Genomic DNA, 17,067 nt, shown 5'->3' on the forward strand with positions numbered 1-17,067 from the left:
CCCTGCGGAGACGAGGAGCGATTCAAAACATCCAAATGTATTCGTAGAACACGCCACGAACAAAACACCCATTCACATCACGTCCGAACGGAGAGCGGTGTCACAGGACGGGTTACAGGACGGGTTGCTCGGCATTTTTTGTCAGCCGAGGCACGGGCCAGCAGCAGCAGCAGCGCCGCGTTCCGGGCTCGCTTGAGCGACGTGCAGAGAGATGGTCAACAGGAGCGGTGACCCAGATGACGCGGGCCCCGTGGCCTGACCTTCGCGCGAGCGATGCGAGCGATGCGAGCGCAGGGCGACTGCCAGTCGATTCGGGGGTTATTTTTCGCCGGCAAAACCGGAACGCCGACGAGCCATCGGCATTGTGACAATTGTACACGAAGACGTTTCCCTGGAGATGACCTCCAGCATCGAGAGCCGCGGCACGCACATTCCTCATCTTCCCGTTTGCCGAATCACCGCAAATCATTTGGCATATTTGCCCACGTGACAACCAATTGGCTCTGTCGCCTGATGATGCCAGTTGTAATGACCGGCGAAACGTCGTACTCGGATTGTAAATGTTGTGGATTTGCTCTCCAACACACAACCGGTGTGCTGTACTCGTAACGAATTGGCACGTTCTGGTTACGTGCCAAACCCCTTACTAATTGGTTGTGTCGGGTGGTGGCGAGTTGAACGACACATTCATATTTACGCGATCTAACCCCCCCCCCCCCAAAAAAAAGATGAGTTTGTGTTGTTTATTCGAGAAAGTGTTTGTCTATGCGAGTGTGTCCATTCGCATGTCAGTCTCCTTCATTTAACCAGTCGATGAACTAAACCCGTGGAGACACCTGGGGCTCAACACTGATGGGTCACGTGTGCCTGCGAGTCGCGGCATAACACGTCACGCTCGGGACTTAATAGATGCTCGCTAACAATACGTCACTCCAACAGTCTGTTAAGACTGGACAGGGGGTTTCTGAGCTTGTCGCGTGCGAGTGTGTGAGTCGTAAGAAGCGAGTCTCTGTGTGCGTGTATTGTGTGTGTAGTGTGCGAGTGTGTGTGTGTGTATTGTGCGTGTAGTGTGCGAGTGTGTGAGTCGTAAGAAGCGAGTGTCTGTGTGCGTGTGCGTGTATTGTGTGTGTAGTGTGCGAGTGTGTGAGTCGTAAGAAGCGAATCTGTGTGTGTGTGTGCACGCAGGGTGTGTACTTCTTAGTCGAACAGCGCGAATCTAAAAATAGCCGTCGGCGTTGACAGCCTGACAAATACAAGACCCCGAGTGCACGCTCGCCACTCCTCCCCACCACCACCTCCACCTCCTCCCCACCACCACCTCCTCCACCACCTCCTCCCCACCACCACCTCCTCCACCTCCTCCCCACCACCACCTCCTCTCCACCACCACCTCCTCTCCACCACCACCACCTCCTCCACCTCCTCCCCACCACCACCTCCTCCACCACCTCCTCCCCACCACCACCTCCTCTCCACCACCACCACCTCCTCCACCTCCTCCCCACCACCACCTCCTCCACCACCTCCTCCCCACCACCACCTCCTCTCCACCACCACCACCTCCTCCACCTCCTCCACCTCCTCCTCACGCTGCGCCTCCCCATCCGCAGTCGCCCGCTGCAGCGCGCCGCTTGCCCTGCGAATCGGCACAGAGACGCTGGTTGTGATCACCAGCGAAACGTCGTTCTCGAATTGTAAATGTTGTGCGTTTACCTTCGCACTAGAAACTAATTGGCACGTTCTGTTTACGTGACAAACCTCACTAATTGGCTGTGTCCAGTGGTTGGCGGATTTAATGACACATTTACATTTACGCGATTAAACACAAGCAACCCGTCATCATGGATGATCGTTGCCACGGAAGGCTGCCCGCGTTAGAAACTGGCCCCCCGTTTTCTGCCGTCGCCTTGCTCAGACACGCGCCGTGATTCAAATCCAATATTTTCTGCGAATGGTGAGAAACCCCATCGCGACACGAAACTGCGTCGCGCAGGATGACAACACAGAGATAGCAAGCAGACAAAGACCCCCCGTATAGCCTTAACGTGCTGTTGGGGCAAGTGCTGTTAGCGAGTAACACCTGTGAAGGCCGGCACGGCGCCCCAGGGGGCGGGTGGCCAGCACCACGCCCGAGGTGTGAAGCTCAAACACATCTGGAGGGCTCGACTCCCATAATGCTTTGCATGCATGTCACGTGACCACCACACCACGTGCGCAATGATCTCAGCCTTGTTAAAGCCACCAACTCGACCGCGCTGAACGTGTGCGGCCGTGTTATTGTTTCGGGCCGACAACTGAAACAAGCCCTGTTGCTAAATCGACACGCGCTTTCACGCACGCTCTGCCCGTTTGTCGGCTGTCTTTTTTTGCGACTCGCAGATGGCAGTGAGGCGGTGGGCGCTGAGCTGTTAGCTTCTGTTGTTCTCCCAATTCCATTCAAACATTTCCGTCCACTCGCTCGGTCAAGAGACCGAGCCGTGCGTCTTCGCGGACGCGGGTTTTGTTTAACATTTCACCACGACAGAACTTCTCGTTCTCGGGCTCACGGCGGAATGATTGGAACGCGTTTCGTGACGTCAGCCGGAGGTGCGATTGCGATGACGGTGATTACACGACGCGACGAGAGTTCAATAACACCCCAAGAGCTATTTATGCCCCGGGGATCGATCATAAACTAAATCTATAAAAACATAGTTTTCTAGGTAAAGGGTCCCCTGAGCTATTTAGCTTTACTTCAGAAGCGACCTGCCCACACATTATAGCTCAACGAAGTGGCTTCCCATGTGGAAATTCATAGCAGCCAGATAATCTCAACGCATGTTTCTAAATGTGGAGGGAAAAGCCGGAGAAAAATCCATGCGATCCCGGGGAGAGAAAAACACAACTCCAAATATACAGCAGCAGGCGTCAGGGTCGGGATCGACACGACGAACTCCTGTGTACCAGGCGAGGTAGTTAACATCTCCTAGCCACCGTGAATAATGGAGCCACCACTTGGAAGGTAAGGAGCAATGATTGTGGAATAGACGAACTTTCAGTGACGGACGCAATGAGATGTAAAAAAAGTGCACAAGTTTTGAGCTCTTATCGCTCATCAGCATGCCACGGCCGCTTGCGCAATCGCCGCGTGTCGTGGATGATGGTAATGCTGATGGTGCCTGGTGGTTGTTTTTTGATGAAAGCGATCAGTGAAGCTTGCGGTGACGTCACTGGAGTGCATCTCCTTCACGTCGCGCTCGTGTGTAATTGAGTGGATGAGTTGAGTCGCTGGGTGAGTGGGTGAATGAGTGTGTGTGTAAGTGATTGTGTGAGTGTGTGTGTGTAAGTGATTGTGTGAGTGTGTGTGTGTAAGTGAGCGGGTCAGTCACTTCTTTTCCCGACTTCCCTTGCTTGGTCCCCACATCCTCCCGAGGACGTCTGCGCTCCGCCACGAGCGCCACGCTCTGGCCTCATGACTCGTGCACGTGGCTGCGATCGTCACTGCTGCTGTGACGTCACTGCTGCCGTGACGTCACAGCTGCCGTGACGTCGCGGCTATCCGCTGCGTGTTCGGCTCCGGGCCGCGTGTTGTTCGGCAACTCTGACATTCTGACATTTCACTCCGCGTGCCGGAGGGAGCAGTCTCCAGTTTCTGAAGAAGCTTCGCGGCACCACCGCGAAAGAAACCCCCCTCTCCCCCCCCCATCGTGCACCGTAGAGATGAGAGGTCATGTTGGGACTCGCTGTCGCGTAGGAACCCCCGATGGACGATAATAGCGAGAGAGAGAGCGCGCTGTTCTCCAGCGGCGAATGGGGCGGCCTCCTGCGGAAAAGCCTCCGAGCGGAACGTGCGGCGATGGTCATCCTCACGATGCTCTAAGCATTGGGGGATTGACACGGCACACAATGCACTGCACACACAACAGTCCACAGTGTGCTACTGCTGCTCTTGCTGCTGCTGATGGCGATGATATGGCTGCTGATGATAGTGGTGGTGGTATTACTGCTACTGCTTATGATGACAATGATGCTGCTGATGATATGAAGAAAATGATGACAGCGATGTTGCCAGTTCTGCACATGATGATCAGAATGATGATGATGACAATGAAAATGATTCTGATTTCACGCAGGAGTGACGCTCACAATTCCGCTGAGCGTGCCTCCGTCCGCCGGCTCTCCGTTGCTCCGGGTCGCGTGTCGCAGTCCCCCAATGAGGGGGCCTCCTTATCCGGACTCCGTCGGACCCCGACCCTCAACCTCCCCTTCCGGGCCCCCCCGGCCCCCCCGATCTCCCATTTGGCCACCAATGGCTACTCCGCCTCGCCGCACGCGGCCACCACGAACCGCTCCTCCTTCTCCTCTTCAGAGAAAGCCGACTCCAACGGGGACCCTACCCCGGATTCCGGAGTCTCGTCCCCGCGAGGACTCCACGACGCCGACTACAACGACGACATCATCGACCTGTGCATCGCGTCCCCCGAGTCGGCTCCCAGATCATTGAGGGCTCCCGGGGAAAACCCCAACGAGCCGGACCGGCCACCCTCTGTTGCGGAGGACGAGGAGAAGGGCGACTTGGACAGCCAGGAGAACGGGACGATGATGATGACGACGATGATGAAGATGTCGTCGTTGAAGATGATGCGGAAGAACGGAGGAGGAGCCGGCTCATCGCTGGACCTGAGCGCCAGCGTCGGCAGCGGCAGCGACGGCGGGAGGAGGAGGCCGTCGCCCAGCCTCAGCCTGAGCCAGAGCAGCGAAACGTCGGGCCTCGAGTCGTGGGCCTCACAGGAGTCGCTCGACGACTCGCAGGAGGACCTCTTCCAGCGCGAGGTGAACAAGATCCGGCGCGGCAGCGAGGATTTCACGTTGGTGGAGATCAAGACGCCGGATGGTGAGATTGGGGGGCGGAGCTCGAGGGCCGCAGGAGGGTCGGATCACCGTGGGCCTCGACAGCCCGTTTAAGACGACATGCTTAATCTTTGTCTTTGCACCATCCAGAGAACGAGCAGGAGGCCGACTGGCTGAAGGAGACCGGATTCCTGACCCAGGGGGAGCGGCCGCGGGGGTCGAGCCGCAAGGACCGGACCGGAGCGGGCGGCGGCGGTGGCGACGGCGACGGCACCGCCGAGGACGAGCTGGGGCCGGTGGAATCGGACGAGGACGAGGAGTCGCACCCCGAGGAGCTGATGTCCACCCTGAGCGTGGCGCAGAGGATCACCGTGCAGAAGCGCATGAACAACTTCACGCAGTCGACCCGGGCGCCCGACAAGAAGGGCCCGCGGGACGTGCGGGACGTGTTCCTGAGCGCCGTCGAGGTGGGCGGCACCTACAAAGATCCCCCCCCCCCCGCCCCCGCCCCGGACCCTGGAGCCTCGACAGACTGTGGGGGCAAGCGCTGCTAGCGGGTAGCACCGGTGAAGGCCGGCACGGCACACGAGGGGTGGGTGGCCAGCACCACGCCCGGCCACGCTTGTCTCCCCAGTGACGATGTTTACACATCGCACCGAGTACTCATTTGAGGATGAGTCGACCTAGGGGGGGCAGGACCGGTTTAGATAATCGTCACTGGTGTTGGCCGTGAATGGGAATCAAACTCGGGTCACTGGGCTGCACACACACACACACACACTTATCCTCACCCCCCCCCCTTCCTCTGCTGACCCCGTGCCCCCAGGCGATGACCTCTGATCCCCAGGAGAGGAACCCCCTCACGATGCCCGAGCTGGCCATTGTGAGCCCGTCGGGGATGCTGAGCGCTTTCAAGCCGCGCGCGTCGCACTACAGCGTCAAGGACGCGGAAGGTGCCCGGAGCCACAACAACCACCACCACAACCACCACCACCACAACAACCACAACAACCACCACAACCACCACAACAACCACAACCACCACCACAACAACCACAACAACCACAACCACCACCACAACAACCACCACCACAACAACCACCACGACAACAACCACAACAACCACCACAACCACCACAACAACCACAACAACCACCACAACCACCACAACCACAACAACCACCACCACCACAACCACAACAACCACCACAACCACCACCGCAACAACCACCACCACCACCACCACAACAACCACAACAACAACCACAACAACCACAACAACCACCACTACAACCACCACAACCACCACCACCACAACAATCACAACAACCACCACCACAACAACCACAACAACCACCCCCACAACAACCACCACCAGAACAGGCCACAACAGATGAGTTGCAACGCGTATCCACGGTGATGAGTTGCGACGCGTAACCCCTGTGATGAGTTGCAACGCGTAACCCCGGTGACGAGTTGCAACGCGTAACCACGGTGATGAGTTGCAACGCGTAACCCTGGTGATGAGTTGCAACGCGTAACCCTGGTGATGAGTTGCAACGCGTAACCACGGTGATGCGACCGTCTCTGCCGCAGAGCGCCAGGCCGGCTCGGAGCGGCCTCCGCCGCCCGAGAGGCGTGAACCCCGCAGGGCCCCCGACCTCGGCCTCTTCCGCACGGACATCGCCTACTCGGAGCAGGGGAATGCCCCCCATGACGGCCCCCCCCCAGAACTCACCCCGGACACCAGGCTGCCCGTACGAGCCCCCCCCCCAATCCACCGATGTTGAGGACTCACTCACTCATTCACTCACCCACGCATTCACTCACTCACCCACTCACCCACCCACTCACTCACCAACTCACCCAATTACTCACCCACTCACTCCCCCACCGACTCACTCACCCCTTCACCCACCCACTCACTCACCCACTCACCAAATTACTCACCCACTCACCCCCTCACCCACCCACCCACTCACCCACTCACCCAATTACTCACCCACTCACTCACCCTCACCCACCCACTCACCCAATTACTCACCCACTCACTCATCCCCTCACCCACCAAACTCACGACACTGCAGGTCAAAACTCTTCTCTCTCTGCGTCTTCCCTCGCACTGCTCCGCTTTGGAATTCCCTTCCTTCCTCCTCCTCCTCCCCCCATCACCATCATCTCTTTTCCCCAAGCTCTGAGAATTCGAGACCCTCATCCACCACTCAGATTACCACCACTTCGGTAGTGCTGGTTGTAGCTGGCCGTAAACCAGCCCCTTGATGATGATGATCGCGATGGCGATGATGACCCATCCTGGGCGATTATGGAAACAGTAATATGATGGACCTCCTCCACTTCCTGCTCCCCCCCATCGACTCCCCCCCCCCCCCCCCCGCTGTCCGCCGCTGTGCAGGAGTTCTGCCTGAGCCAGGACTGGCTGGGCGCCACGCGCCCGGACGCGCTCTCCCCGCGCGACCTCACGCGCATGCGGCGCGTGGCGCTCATCGAGCTTACGGCGCTGTTCGACAGCCTCAGCCTGCAGCTCAAGCGGTGCAGGGCGGCCAAGGCCAAGCACGGAGGTGGGTGGCATGGTGTGGGTGCAGGGTGAAGGGTGGCATGGTGCGGCTGCAGGGTGAAGGGTGCAAGTGGCATGGTGTGGGTGCAGGGTGTGGGTGCAGGGTGTGGGGTGGCAGGGTGTGGGGTGGCAGGGTGTGGCTGCAGGGTGTGGGATGGCGGGGTGTGGGTACAGGGTGTGGGTGCAGGGTGTGGGTGCAGGGTGTGGGGGCAGGGTGTGGGTGCAGGGTGTGGGTGCAGGGTGTGGGGTGGCAGGGTGTGGGGTGGCAGGGTGTGGGGTGGCAGGGTGTGGGATGGCAGGGTGTGGGGTGGCAGGGTGTGGGGTGGCAGGGTGTGGGGTGGCAGGGTGTGGGGTGGCAGGGTGTGGGGTGGCAGGGTGTGGGGTGGCAGGGTGTGGGGTGGCAGGGTGTGGCTGCAGGGTGTGGGGTGGCATGGTCTGGGTGCAGGGTGTGGGTGCAGGGTGTGGGTGCAGGGTGTGGGGGCAGGGTGTGGGATGGCGGGGTGTGGGTGCAGGGTGTGGGTGCAGGGTGTGGGGTGGCAGGGTGTGGGGTGGCGGGGTGTGGCTGCAGGGTGTGGGGTGGCGGGGTGTGGGTACAGGGTGTGGGTGCAGGGTGTGGGTGCAGGGTGTGGGATGGCGGGGTGTGGGTGCAGGGTGTGGGGTGGCATGGTCTGGGTGCACGGTGTGGGATGGCGGGGTGTGGGTGCAGGGTGTGGGGTGCAGAGTTCAGAGTGCACCTCGCCTGGCACAAGCGTCGTGCTGTTGCTATTGACCACGTCTACGGTGCCGTCTCTCCCGCAGACCAAGCCGTGTTCGGGGTGCCCCTCAGCGAGCTCCTGGAGCAGGACCGGAGGAGAGAGGAAGGAATCTGCGTGCCGCGAATCCTGGAACAGGTGAGCACACCACTCACACTGCACTCACGTGGCGCCCTGGAGGAACCATACCCACAGGCACGTTTACAAGGTGCGCCCAGGAAGGGATACTGATCGATTGTCAAAAGAAAGAGGATGGAGTGTGTGCCAAGGGGAGGAATGAACCCAAGAGGGCGTCCAACGGGGAGATGGAGCGAAGAGATCAGCTCGTGCGCTGGTGCCGGGTGGATTGTAGCATCGCGGGGTCGTGAGAGGTGGCGACGGCTTGGGGAGGCCATCACACAGCAGTGGATTGATCATGGCCGATGACGATGACAACGACGCAGAAATTCTGGTGAAGCCGCGCCCACAGGCACATTTACAGAGCGCTCCGAGTGGGGACCGTCTGCCTCACCGCGGGCGTTAAAGAGCCCGTGACGTATTCCGCAAGAGTCGGTCATTATTGCTTGGCAGTCTCATGGTTCACATTTTTCCGAATATAAAGAAATCACCACAAATTACTCAAATAAGATTACAGAAAACTTAATGCAAAGGGACCATCACCCCCTACTGGCAAACCTCAGAGCTTGGGCAATTGCTTGCGCCCGTGTGTGGAGGTCGGGGTAGGGTTGACCCCGTGTGACCCCGTGTGACCCCGCTGCTCTCACAGCTGATCCAGCACCTGGAGAAGCAGGGACTCGACCAGGACGGGATCCTGCGTGTGTCGGGCAACGCGGCGAGGGTGAAGGTGAGTGACGGGGATGAGGGGGTGGGTGGGGGGCATCATCGTGCTCATCTTTGGCATCATGGCCACCACGATCATCGTCGTCACCACAGTCATCACCACGGTCACCATGACAGTCATCGTCATTATCATTCTGTAATCATCGTAAACGATCAACGTCATCATTATCACATCATCGCTTACGATCGTTATCGTTACCCCCATTACCACCACCATGATTGGTGATGATTGGCATCACCACAATTACAATCACTACCACCACTGCCACGATCATCGTTGTTGTCATGATGACCACGATCAACGTCATTATCATTGTTACACAGCAACATCTATACAATAATTATCATCACTGCAGGTCCTCATCATTACCATCCTCACTACCACCAGCAGCACCGACACTACCACCACGATCATCATCATCATGGCTGTCCATCCTCCTGTTCTCCCTTGACCCCCAACGCTCCCGTGACCCCCCCCCCGTGACCCCAGGCTGCGCGCAAGCAGTTGGACAATCCGCTGACGCGGGACTCGTTCGCGTGGGGGCAGCTGAGCTCTGCGGATGCAGCGGCGCTGCTGAAGATGTTCGTGCGGGAGCTGCCGACCCCACTGCTCACCGTGGAGTACATGATCGCCTTCGCTACCGTCACCAGTGCGTAGACACACACGTGTACATGCACACACACACGTGGACACACACGTGTACACGCACACACACACGTGGACACACACGTGTACGCGCGCACGCACGCACGTGATCACCTTCGCCGCCGTCATCAGTGCGTGTACACACACGTGCATATACACCCGTCCATGCACATTCACGCGGCTATACGTGCACACTGGGGCACGTTCAATATGAACTAATCATCGGTGTGATGTCGCTCACCCCTCCCCCCCTCTCCCTCCCACCGTCCTCACCAGAAATCAACTCGACGAGACAGAGAATTCAAGCGCTCAACCTGCTCGTGCTGCTGCTGCCCGACGCCAACAGGGACACGCTGGAGGTGGGGGCCGTGGGTGACGGTGCGGGGGATCTGGGGTCTAGTGGGTTGGAGGTCACGGTTGGGGTTCGTGACCAGGGTCTGGTTGGGCAACGTGGGGGGGGGGGGGGGGGACAGTCGAGGTGTGTGTGGGGGGGGGCATGGCGGCTAGCGCAATGAGCTACAAACCCGGTGACCCGAGTTCGATTCCCGGCCACGGCTAGCCAGGCACTAATCCCGCTGAGCTTGCAAGATCTGATGACTTCGGAAGATTTGGTGGCAGGTCCAACGCCTGCGCCTCTCCCAGGTTCACTCGGAACACCTCCAGCCCTCCCGTCTCCTACATCCTGTCTATGACGATGAACAAGTAAACGCAAACCCTCAGATCTTGAACATATCGATAAATGCTCTAAAACCTCTGCCCTGATTCCTCCACCCCCCGCCCCGCCCCACGCAGGCGCTGCTGCTGCTGCTGGGCAAGGTGGTGTCGCAGGAGCAGCAGAACCGCATGGGGCTGGGCAACGTCGCCAAGATCGTGGCCCCCAACCTCTTCATGCCCAAGGGGCTGCGCGGCGTGAGCCGGGAGTGGGCTCAAATGCAGGCGCACGCCGACACGGCGGACGTGGTGGCTTTCCTCGTGCACTACCGCCACATCATCTGGACGGTGTGCCTGCGGCCGCGGGAGGAGGGGGTCTCTGTGTGTGTGTTGGTGCGGGCGGTGATGGTTATCTGAGCCGGTCGTGGGCCTCCCCTAGGTCGACTCAGCTTCAAATACGTACCTGTTGCGGTTGGTAAACGTCGCCACTTGGGGAGATAAAAGCGGCCGGGCGTGGTGTTGGCAACTATCAGGTTCTCGCCAACAGCACTTGCTCCAATAGTCTGTTAAAGGCTATAGGGGGCGTCTTTGTCTTTGTGAAGATGTAATCGTGTACGTTGTGTGTGCGTGTGTTCACGTGTTGCTCAGTGTGTGCACTCCTGCGTGGGTGCCGAAGGCAAATCTAAAGTACAGCGATGGAGCAAATAGAAAGGGGCGCAGAAACAACTGCTCTGCCGCATGGGAAAGCGAAGATATTGCACAAAACATGTTCGATCATAAATTCCCTGCGAGGCGAGCTGACTCGGGCAGATTATTTTTAGACTGACCATAGTTACAATAACGATGAGTTACAGAAGCATTACGCAGACACAGGGCTGCTACTGGAGTAATTTTCCATTGAACGCCCATTCCCCCTCGCCCCCCCCCCCAGGTCCCCGCGTTCCTGCTGCGCCAGGTGAGGGAGCAGAACGAGCTGAGGCAGCGGCACCGTCAGAAGGAGCGCGGGGCCAACGCGGGGGGGGGGCTCAGGTTCCTGAGACGCATCCAGGGGGGGCGAGAGGGTGCAGCACCACGGACCGATCCTGCACAGGTGGGAGGCGGCACTGCTGATGATGATGATGCTCCTGATGCTACTGATGCTGCTGCTTATGCTGCTGATGATGATGCTGATCCTGGTGATGATGATGATGCTGCTGCTGATGCTACTGATGCTGCTGCTGATGATTGATGCTTCTGATGCTGCTGATGATGCCGCTACTTCTGATGACGCCGATGCCGACGGTGTGACGTGTCGCGCGAGCAGCCGAGCGGCGTGATCTCGGTGAGAGGCGACGAGTGGCTCCGCGTGCCCGACCTGCCCGTGGACCTGGTCCGCGGCACCACGGCGGGCGACGTCCTCGCCTGCTTCGAGCAGCACGTCCTGCGCCACAGGTGGGGGGGGGGGGGCGTCTTGTCTCCGCGTCTTGTCTCCGCGTCTTGTCTCCGCGTCTTGTCTCCGCGTCTCTTTGCGCGTCTGTCTGTGATTAAAATGGTCGATGGTACAAACAACACTGCTTACTTTGAATTTGCTCTGCGTTTGACGAATTTACAGCTCTGACAATGATATATCTTGGGCTGACTGTCATGCAAATAGCATGGGAGAGTCTCAGCCCCTGTTTGTGTGGAACAGAGGTCACGTGACGGGTTCTCAGAAACAGTTTCCGGGGTTTTGCTTCTGTGGGTCTCCCGAATATGTTGACATCTTTCCCACCACACAGAGCCAACTGTGCTCATCGAAGGTGCATCATCATCATCATCCAATATGATGATGATGGATCGTGTGTGCCATGACGATGATGATTATGTATAGTGTCTGATGATGACGATGATGATGACGATGATGATGACGATGATGATGACAATGATGATCATGTATAGTGTCTGATGATGACGATGATGAACATGTATAGTGTCTGATGATGACGCTGCACTCTCTCGTCCCCCCTAGGGGAGAGCTGCGCTTCAAGAGCTCGTTCCTCGACGAGTGCTGCCTCTGCGAGACGAAGGGAAACATCGGTGAGTGGAGCCTTGCGGCGGCAGGGAGCCTGTGGGCCATGGACCCCCCCCCCCACCGTGACCCCCTCGTTACCGTGACCCCCTCGTTACCGTGACCCCCCCCCCCCCCGTTACTGCGACCTTGGTCTCTTACGGCAGGAGAGGCCGATCGCTTTCTGCTCATCGTGGTCCACGCCGTCGCTTCCCGGGTTGGGCCTCTCGGCCGCTCTACCTCCCCCCACCTCACCCCCCCCACCTCACCCCCCCCACCTCACCCCCCCCCCACCTCACCCCCCCCCCCACCTCACCCCCCCCACATCCTTGCCGTGGCATGAACCCTCCACGTGGAGGCGCCCACCACAAGTGCGAGCAGCAGCCCGTTGCTCTCGTGTCCACGTCTCGTGTCCACGTCTCTCGTGTTCACGTCTCGTGTCCACGTCTCTCGTGTCCACGTCTCGTGTCCACGTCTCATGTCCACGTCTCTCGTATCCACGTCTCTCGTATCCACGTCTCTCGTGTCCACGTCTCTCGTGTCCACGTCTCGTGTCCACGTCTCGTGTCCACGTCTCTCGTGTCCACGTCTCGCCGGCGCGTCACCGTGGCGGCGGCCGCTGTTCGTGTCCCCCCAGACGAGCGGATTCTGGACAACGGGGCGCGCATGATGGAGCTGTGCGCCGTGAACAGGAACGCGGAATGGGTCGTCAAGCACCGACTGAAGCGGGTCTCAGCCTAGCGCGGCTCAGATCGGACCGGGTCGGACTGGAGCCCAACCTCTGCTTATACCGAGAATTGGGCTGGCAGTGCAGTGACATCCATTGTCACCCTGCGCTTCTCTGCTCCCCAACCCGAACTGACCAACGTGTTGACATCTGGTCAGACAACCCCCACGAGCTGCAACGCGTGGGGAGGCCGTCACCCAGCAGTGACAAAGAGCCGCGTGTGTGCGGCATAGAGACTACACTTCTCGACGGAGCCTCGCGGACAGCTAGCGAGCAGCTATGAAGGTCGGGGTGACACGGGGCGGAGTGGTGCCACCAACACTTCAGGCCGAGCCGATCTGGATGAAGGCCAGCACAGGTTCAGATCACGTGTTCAGATCACGTGTTCTCACTGATGTCGCCAGGAATCGAACTCAGGTGACGGGGTTCAGAGCGCAGTGCGCTGCCCAAAGTGTATCCACACACCACGTGTACAAAGACACGCACAAAGATCCCTCGTATAGCCTTGATAGACTGTAGGGGCAAGTGCTGTTAGCGAGCACCTATGAAGGCCGGAACGGTACACGAGGGGGTGGGTGGCCAACACCACGTCCGACCGCCTTTGTCTTTCCAGTAGCGATGTTTACACACCGCACCAGGTACTCATTTGAGGCCCAGGACCGGTTCAGATAATCGTCACTGGTGTTGGCCGTGAGCGGGAATCGAACCCGGGTCGTTGGGGGGGTTCATAGCGCAGCGCGCTAACCGCTACACTATCACACGCACAGACACACGCACAGACACATGCACAGACACATGCACAGACACATGCACAGACACACACAGACACACACACACAGACACACACACACAGACACACAAAGACTTCCTGTGTAGCCTGCACAGGCTGTTGGAGAAATGCTGTTTGCGAGCACCTATGGAGGCTGGTGTGGGCAGCTCCTTGCCTGGCCGCCTTTGTCTCCACAGCGAAGTGGACCTATGGGAGGGACCCAGGACTGGTTCGGATCAGTCGCCACTGACGTTAGCCCTGACTCGGGTTTCCGAGTTTGTAGCGCAGTGCGCTAATCACTGCTCCACCACGCCCCAAATATACAGCCACACATACACACAAATATTCACGGACACACATACACTCAATGCAATGATATTAAGAGCTATGATACAATGCGAATATATTAGTATGTTATAATTTTAAAAAAAAATATATAAATAACCTACATTTACATAGTATATATCGTATATCTGGAATATAACGGAAGTATATATGTGCAGTGCATACATATTAAGACCACGTGTCCCTCTCCACGTGGCCTGCGTGCAATGGGTATGACCACCGCATCTGTGACTCGCTCTGTGGTGGGGCAGAGCGTGGGTCCTCGCCAACCTCCACGCGTCACTGCCGCCAGCACTTCGTGTGCGGCGCGTCTGGGACGCGGCGAGCTGGTGACACCGTGACCCTGATGCCTGCCCTGACCATGACTCCTCGACCTCGCGAACCCCACGCATTACCTCGCCCCACCAGCCCAGCAGTCGTAAGCTTTTATGAAGTCACGTTATTGTCATTGTCACCATCATCGACAGTGGCATCATTAAGGAATAATCATCCGCAGCAGCAGCATAATCACGAGCAAAATCATCATCGGTGATTATAATCTGACGCCTTTATCTGGCTCGACCAGCTGAATGTGAAATTGTAGTTGAAGCTCTGCATCTTCATCAGCCATACGAAAGAAGAAGTGATCATAATCAGTAGCAGCAGCATCATCAACAGCAGTCGCATCAACAATGTGTGTACATATGTTGAACGTAGCCAAGCGTGCTCATCGGAGGTGCAAATCATTGTGCACGGGAGCATCATGGACTTGGCAGGACCCTCCTGGCTTGAGTCTCGAGACTCCTGGCGAACCACGTGATCATCGTCATCATCTCCACCAGGCTCGTTTGCCATGGATTCGCTATGGTCTCACCCCCCCCCCACCATGCACCCCCACTTTCTCCACCGTCCACGCCCCGACTTCTTCCTCCCCCCACCCATGAAGAGAGAGGAGAGATTTCCGCACTTTAGCTTCAGACCGTTCTAGAGATGATGATCGTGATGATGATGTGTAGAATGAAGTCTCGTCATCTCCGCGGCTTCGGCTTCGTCACTGTGAGCCGGGCCCTAACCCTGACCCCAGCCCAAAGGCCGGCCGGGTCAGGCATGGCCAGGGCTGCGTGTCCCTGCGTAGTCACGCTAGCAGTGGAGAGGCGCCCTGATGTCCCAAGCTCCTGGTCTCTCCAGGTCTCCGATCCCTCCCCGGTACCCGTGGTGGTTGTTCTCAGAGCCCCCTGCTCTCTCGACTTCTCCCCCGATCTCTCCGATTCCCTTTGTTTCCCCTTATTGTCTGCTGATCCCCTTCCTCAGCTCCTGATCGCCCTGGCTCCCCTCTGATCCACCTCGTTACCCCTGCTCGCTCTCTCTACTCCTCTTCCCTCTCTCTACTCCTATTCCCTGACCCTCTCCCTGTGAGCTCCCCTGATCTTCTGATTTGCCGCATTCTCAAGATTACAGACACGATCGCCCGACTTTTGCTCTAACATAGAGTGCGTCCGTCTCCTAATCGAGAGAATACGGTAGCCCATCACGACCCCCAGCAGCTCAGTGCTCGTCTTACAGTGTTGGTGACGCGTCGTGTGAACATATCGCTGTCTATTCCGTATTAACGATCACACGCGTCGTCTCGGTGAATGTTATTATATTTTGTAACGCGGAGAGGTCGTGGTTTTGGACAATAAAAGCCAAGAACGTGCTTACTTGGTGGACTCCCCTGTTTATTATTATTATCATCAGCCAGTATCTTTCCACTGCTGGATGAAGGCCGCCTCCCCACCCCCCCCGGGACTCGCGGCGCTCCAATCCACTCTGCTCCTGGCGCCACGGTGGCTAGGAGATGTTGACTACCTCGCCTGGTGTGCAGGAGGTCGTGGGTTCGATCCCGGCCCTGACGCCTGCTGCTGTGTATTTGGAGTTTGCGTCTCTCTCTCTCTCATCATCATCAAGGTGGTAGGAGATGTTAACTACCTCGCCTGGTGTACAGGAGGTCGTGGGTTCGATCCCGACCCTGACGCCTGCTGCTGTAGATTTGGAGTTTGCGTTTCTCTCCGTGGTCGCGTGGATTCTTCTCCGGGTCCTTCGGGTTTCCTTCCACATTTAGAAACACGCGTTGTGAGTGTTTGGCGACTGCTATACATTTCCACGTGATAAGCCACTTCCTTGAGCGACCATTTGTGGCCAGATCACTTTTGAAACAGAGCGCCAGAGTGGGCCTTACCCGGTAAAATAAAATAGTTTATAGTTTTGATCTTGCTGATCCGCCATCGTCGTGGTGACGCGATCGAGCGGCAGGCGAGTTCACTGCTCGCTGCAGAGACTCGCGGTTCGAATCCTGCGGCCGCCCCGATCAATACCGCGGGCGTGCGCATTCACCGTGACGATACTCCGCGCCGCTTGCTTCCCAGTGGACGTTAAAGATCCCGTGGCGTCTAGTGCGAGAGGAAGCCACTGTGTGCGTCGGCGTCACTTATCAAGATTCGTCAAATAAAAAACTCAAATTACCGCAAATTACTCGATTGAGATTTACACAGTGATCACACCCCGCCTCTCCCATTACAAACACTTGGCAGGAGCCTCCTGCAAAAGTCATGGTGCTCAGTGAGGCCTTCCGTGCCCAGCTCCAGTCTTGATGTTTACCAGAGGTGGGACAAAGTCATTGTTATGCAAGTCCAAGTCGAGTCTCAAGTCATCAAATTCATGACTCGAGTCTGACTCGAGTCCAAGTCACATGACTCGAGTCCACACCTCTGATGTTTACACATCGCACCCATTTGAGGCTGCGCCGACGTAGAGGAGATCCAGGACCGGTACAGATAACATAATCGTCAATGGTGTTGGTGGCCGTGAGCGGGAAGCGAACTCGGGTCGCCGGGTTCGTAGCGCAGCGTAGCGTAAACCACCGCGCCCCAACACACACGCACCCTCAC

The 17,067-nt window shown here is 57.9% G+C and overlaps 1 protein-coding gene across 2 annotated transcripts in view; it reads left to right on the plus strand.

The window, feature by feature from the left end:
* Window positions 1-15,836, plus strand: part of LOC133349118 (rho GTPase-activating protein 18-like) — a 30,412-nt gene extending 14,576 nt beyond the window's left edge. For both annotated transcript variants that reach the window (XM_061562314.1, XM_061562313.1), the window contains exons 3-16: window positions 4,113-4,873; window positions 4,981-5,297; window positions 5,657-5,783; window positions 6,427-6,587; window positions 7,244-7,409; window positions 8,204-8,295; window positions 8,924-9,001; window positions 9,488-9,647; window positions 9,920-10,002; window positions 10,436-10,642; window positions 11,226-11,384; window positions 11,598-11,725; window positions 12,282-12,349; window positions 12,958-15,836. In XM_061562314.1, the coding sequence (XP_061418298.1) occupies window positions 4,113-4,873; window positions 4,981-5,297; window positions 5,657-5,783; window positions 6,427-6,587; window positions 7,244-7,409; window positions 8,204-8,295; window positions 8,924-9,001; window positions 9,488-9,647; window positions 9,920-10,002; window positions 10,436-10,642; window positions 11,226-11,384; window positions 11,598-11,725; window positions 12,282-12,349; window positions 12,958-13,061 (2,611 nt within the window). In that variant the 3' untranslated portion in view covers window positions 13,062-15,836. The remainder of the gene's footprint in view (window positions 1-4,112; window positions 4,874-4,980; window positions 5,298-5,656; window positions 5,784-6,426; window positions 6,588-7,243; window positions 7,410-8,203; window positions 8,296-8,923; window positions 9,002-9,487; window positions 9,648-9,919; window positions 10,003-10,435; window positions 10,643-11,225; window positions 11,385-11,597; window positions 11,726-12,281; window positions 12,350-12,957) is intronic.
* The last annotated feature ends 1,231 nt before the right edge of the window (window positions 15,837-17,067 follow it).

This window comes from Lethenteron reissneri, chromosome 29 (genome assembly GCF_015708825.2).
Source record: "Lethenteron reissneri isolate LAM-NWPU_2019-01 chromosome 29, ASM1570882v1, whole genome shotgun sequence".
Taxonomy (NCBI): domain Eukaryota; kingdom Metazoa; phylum Chordata; class Hyperoartia; order Petromyzontiformes; family Petromyzontidae; genus Lethenteron; species Lethenteron reissneri.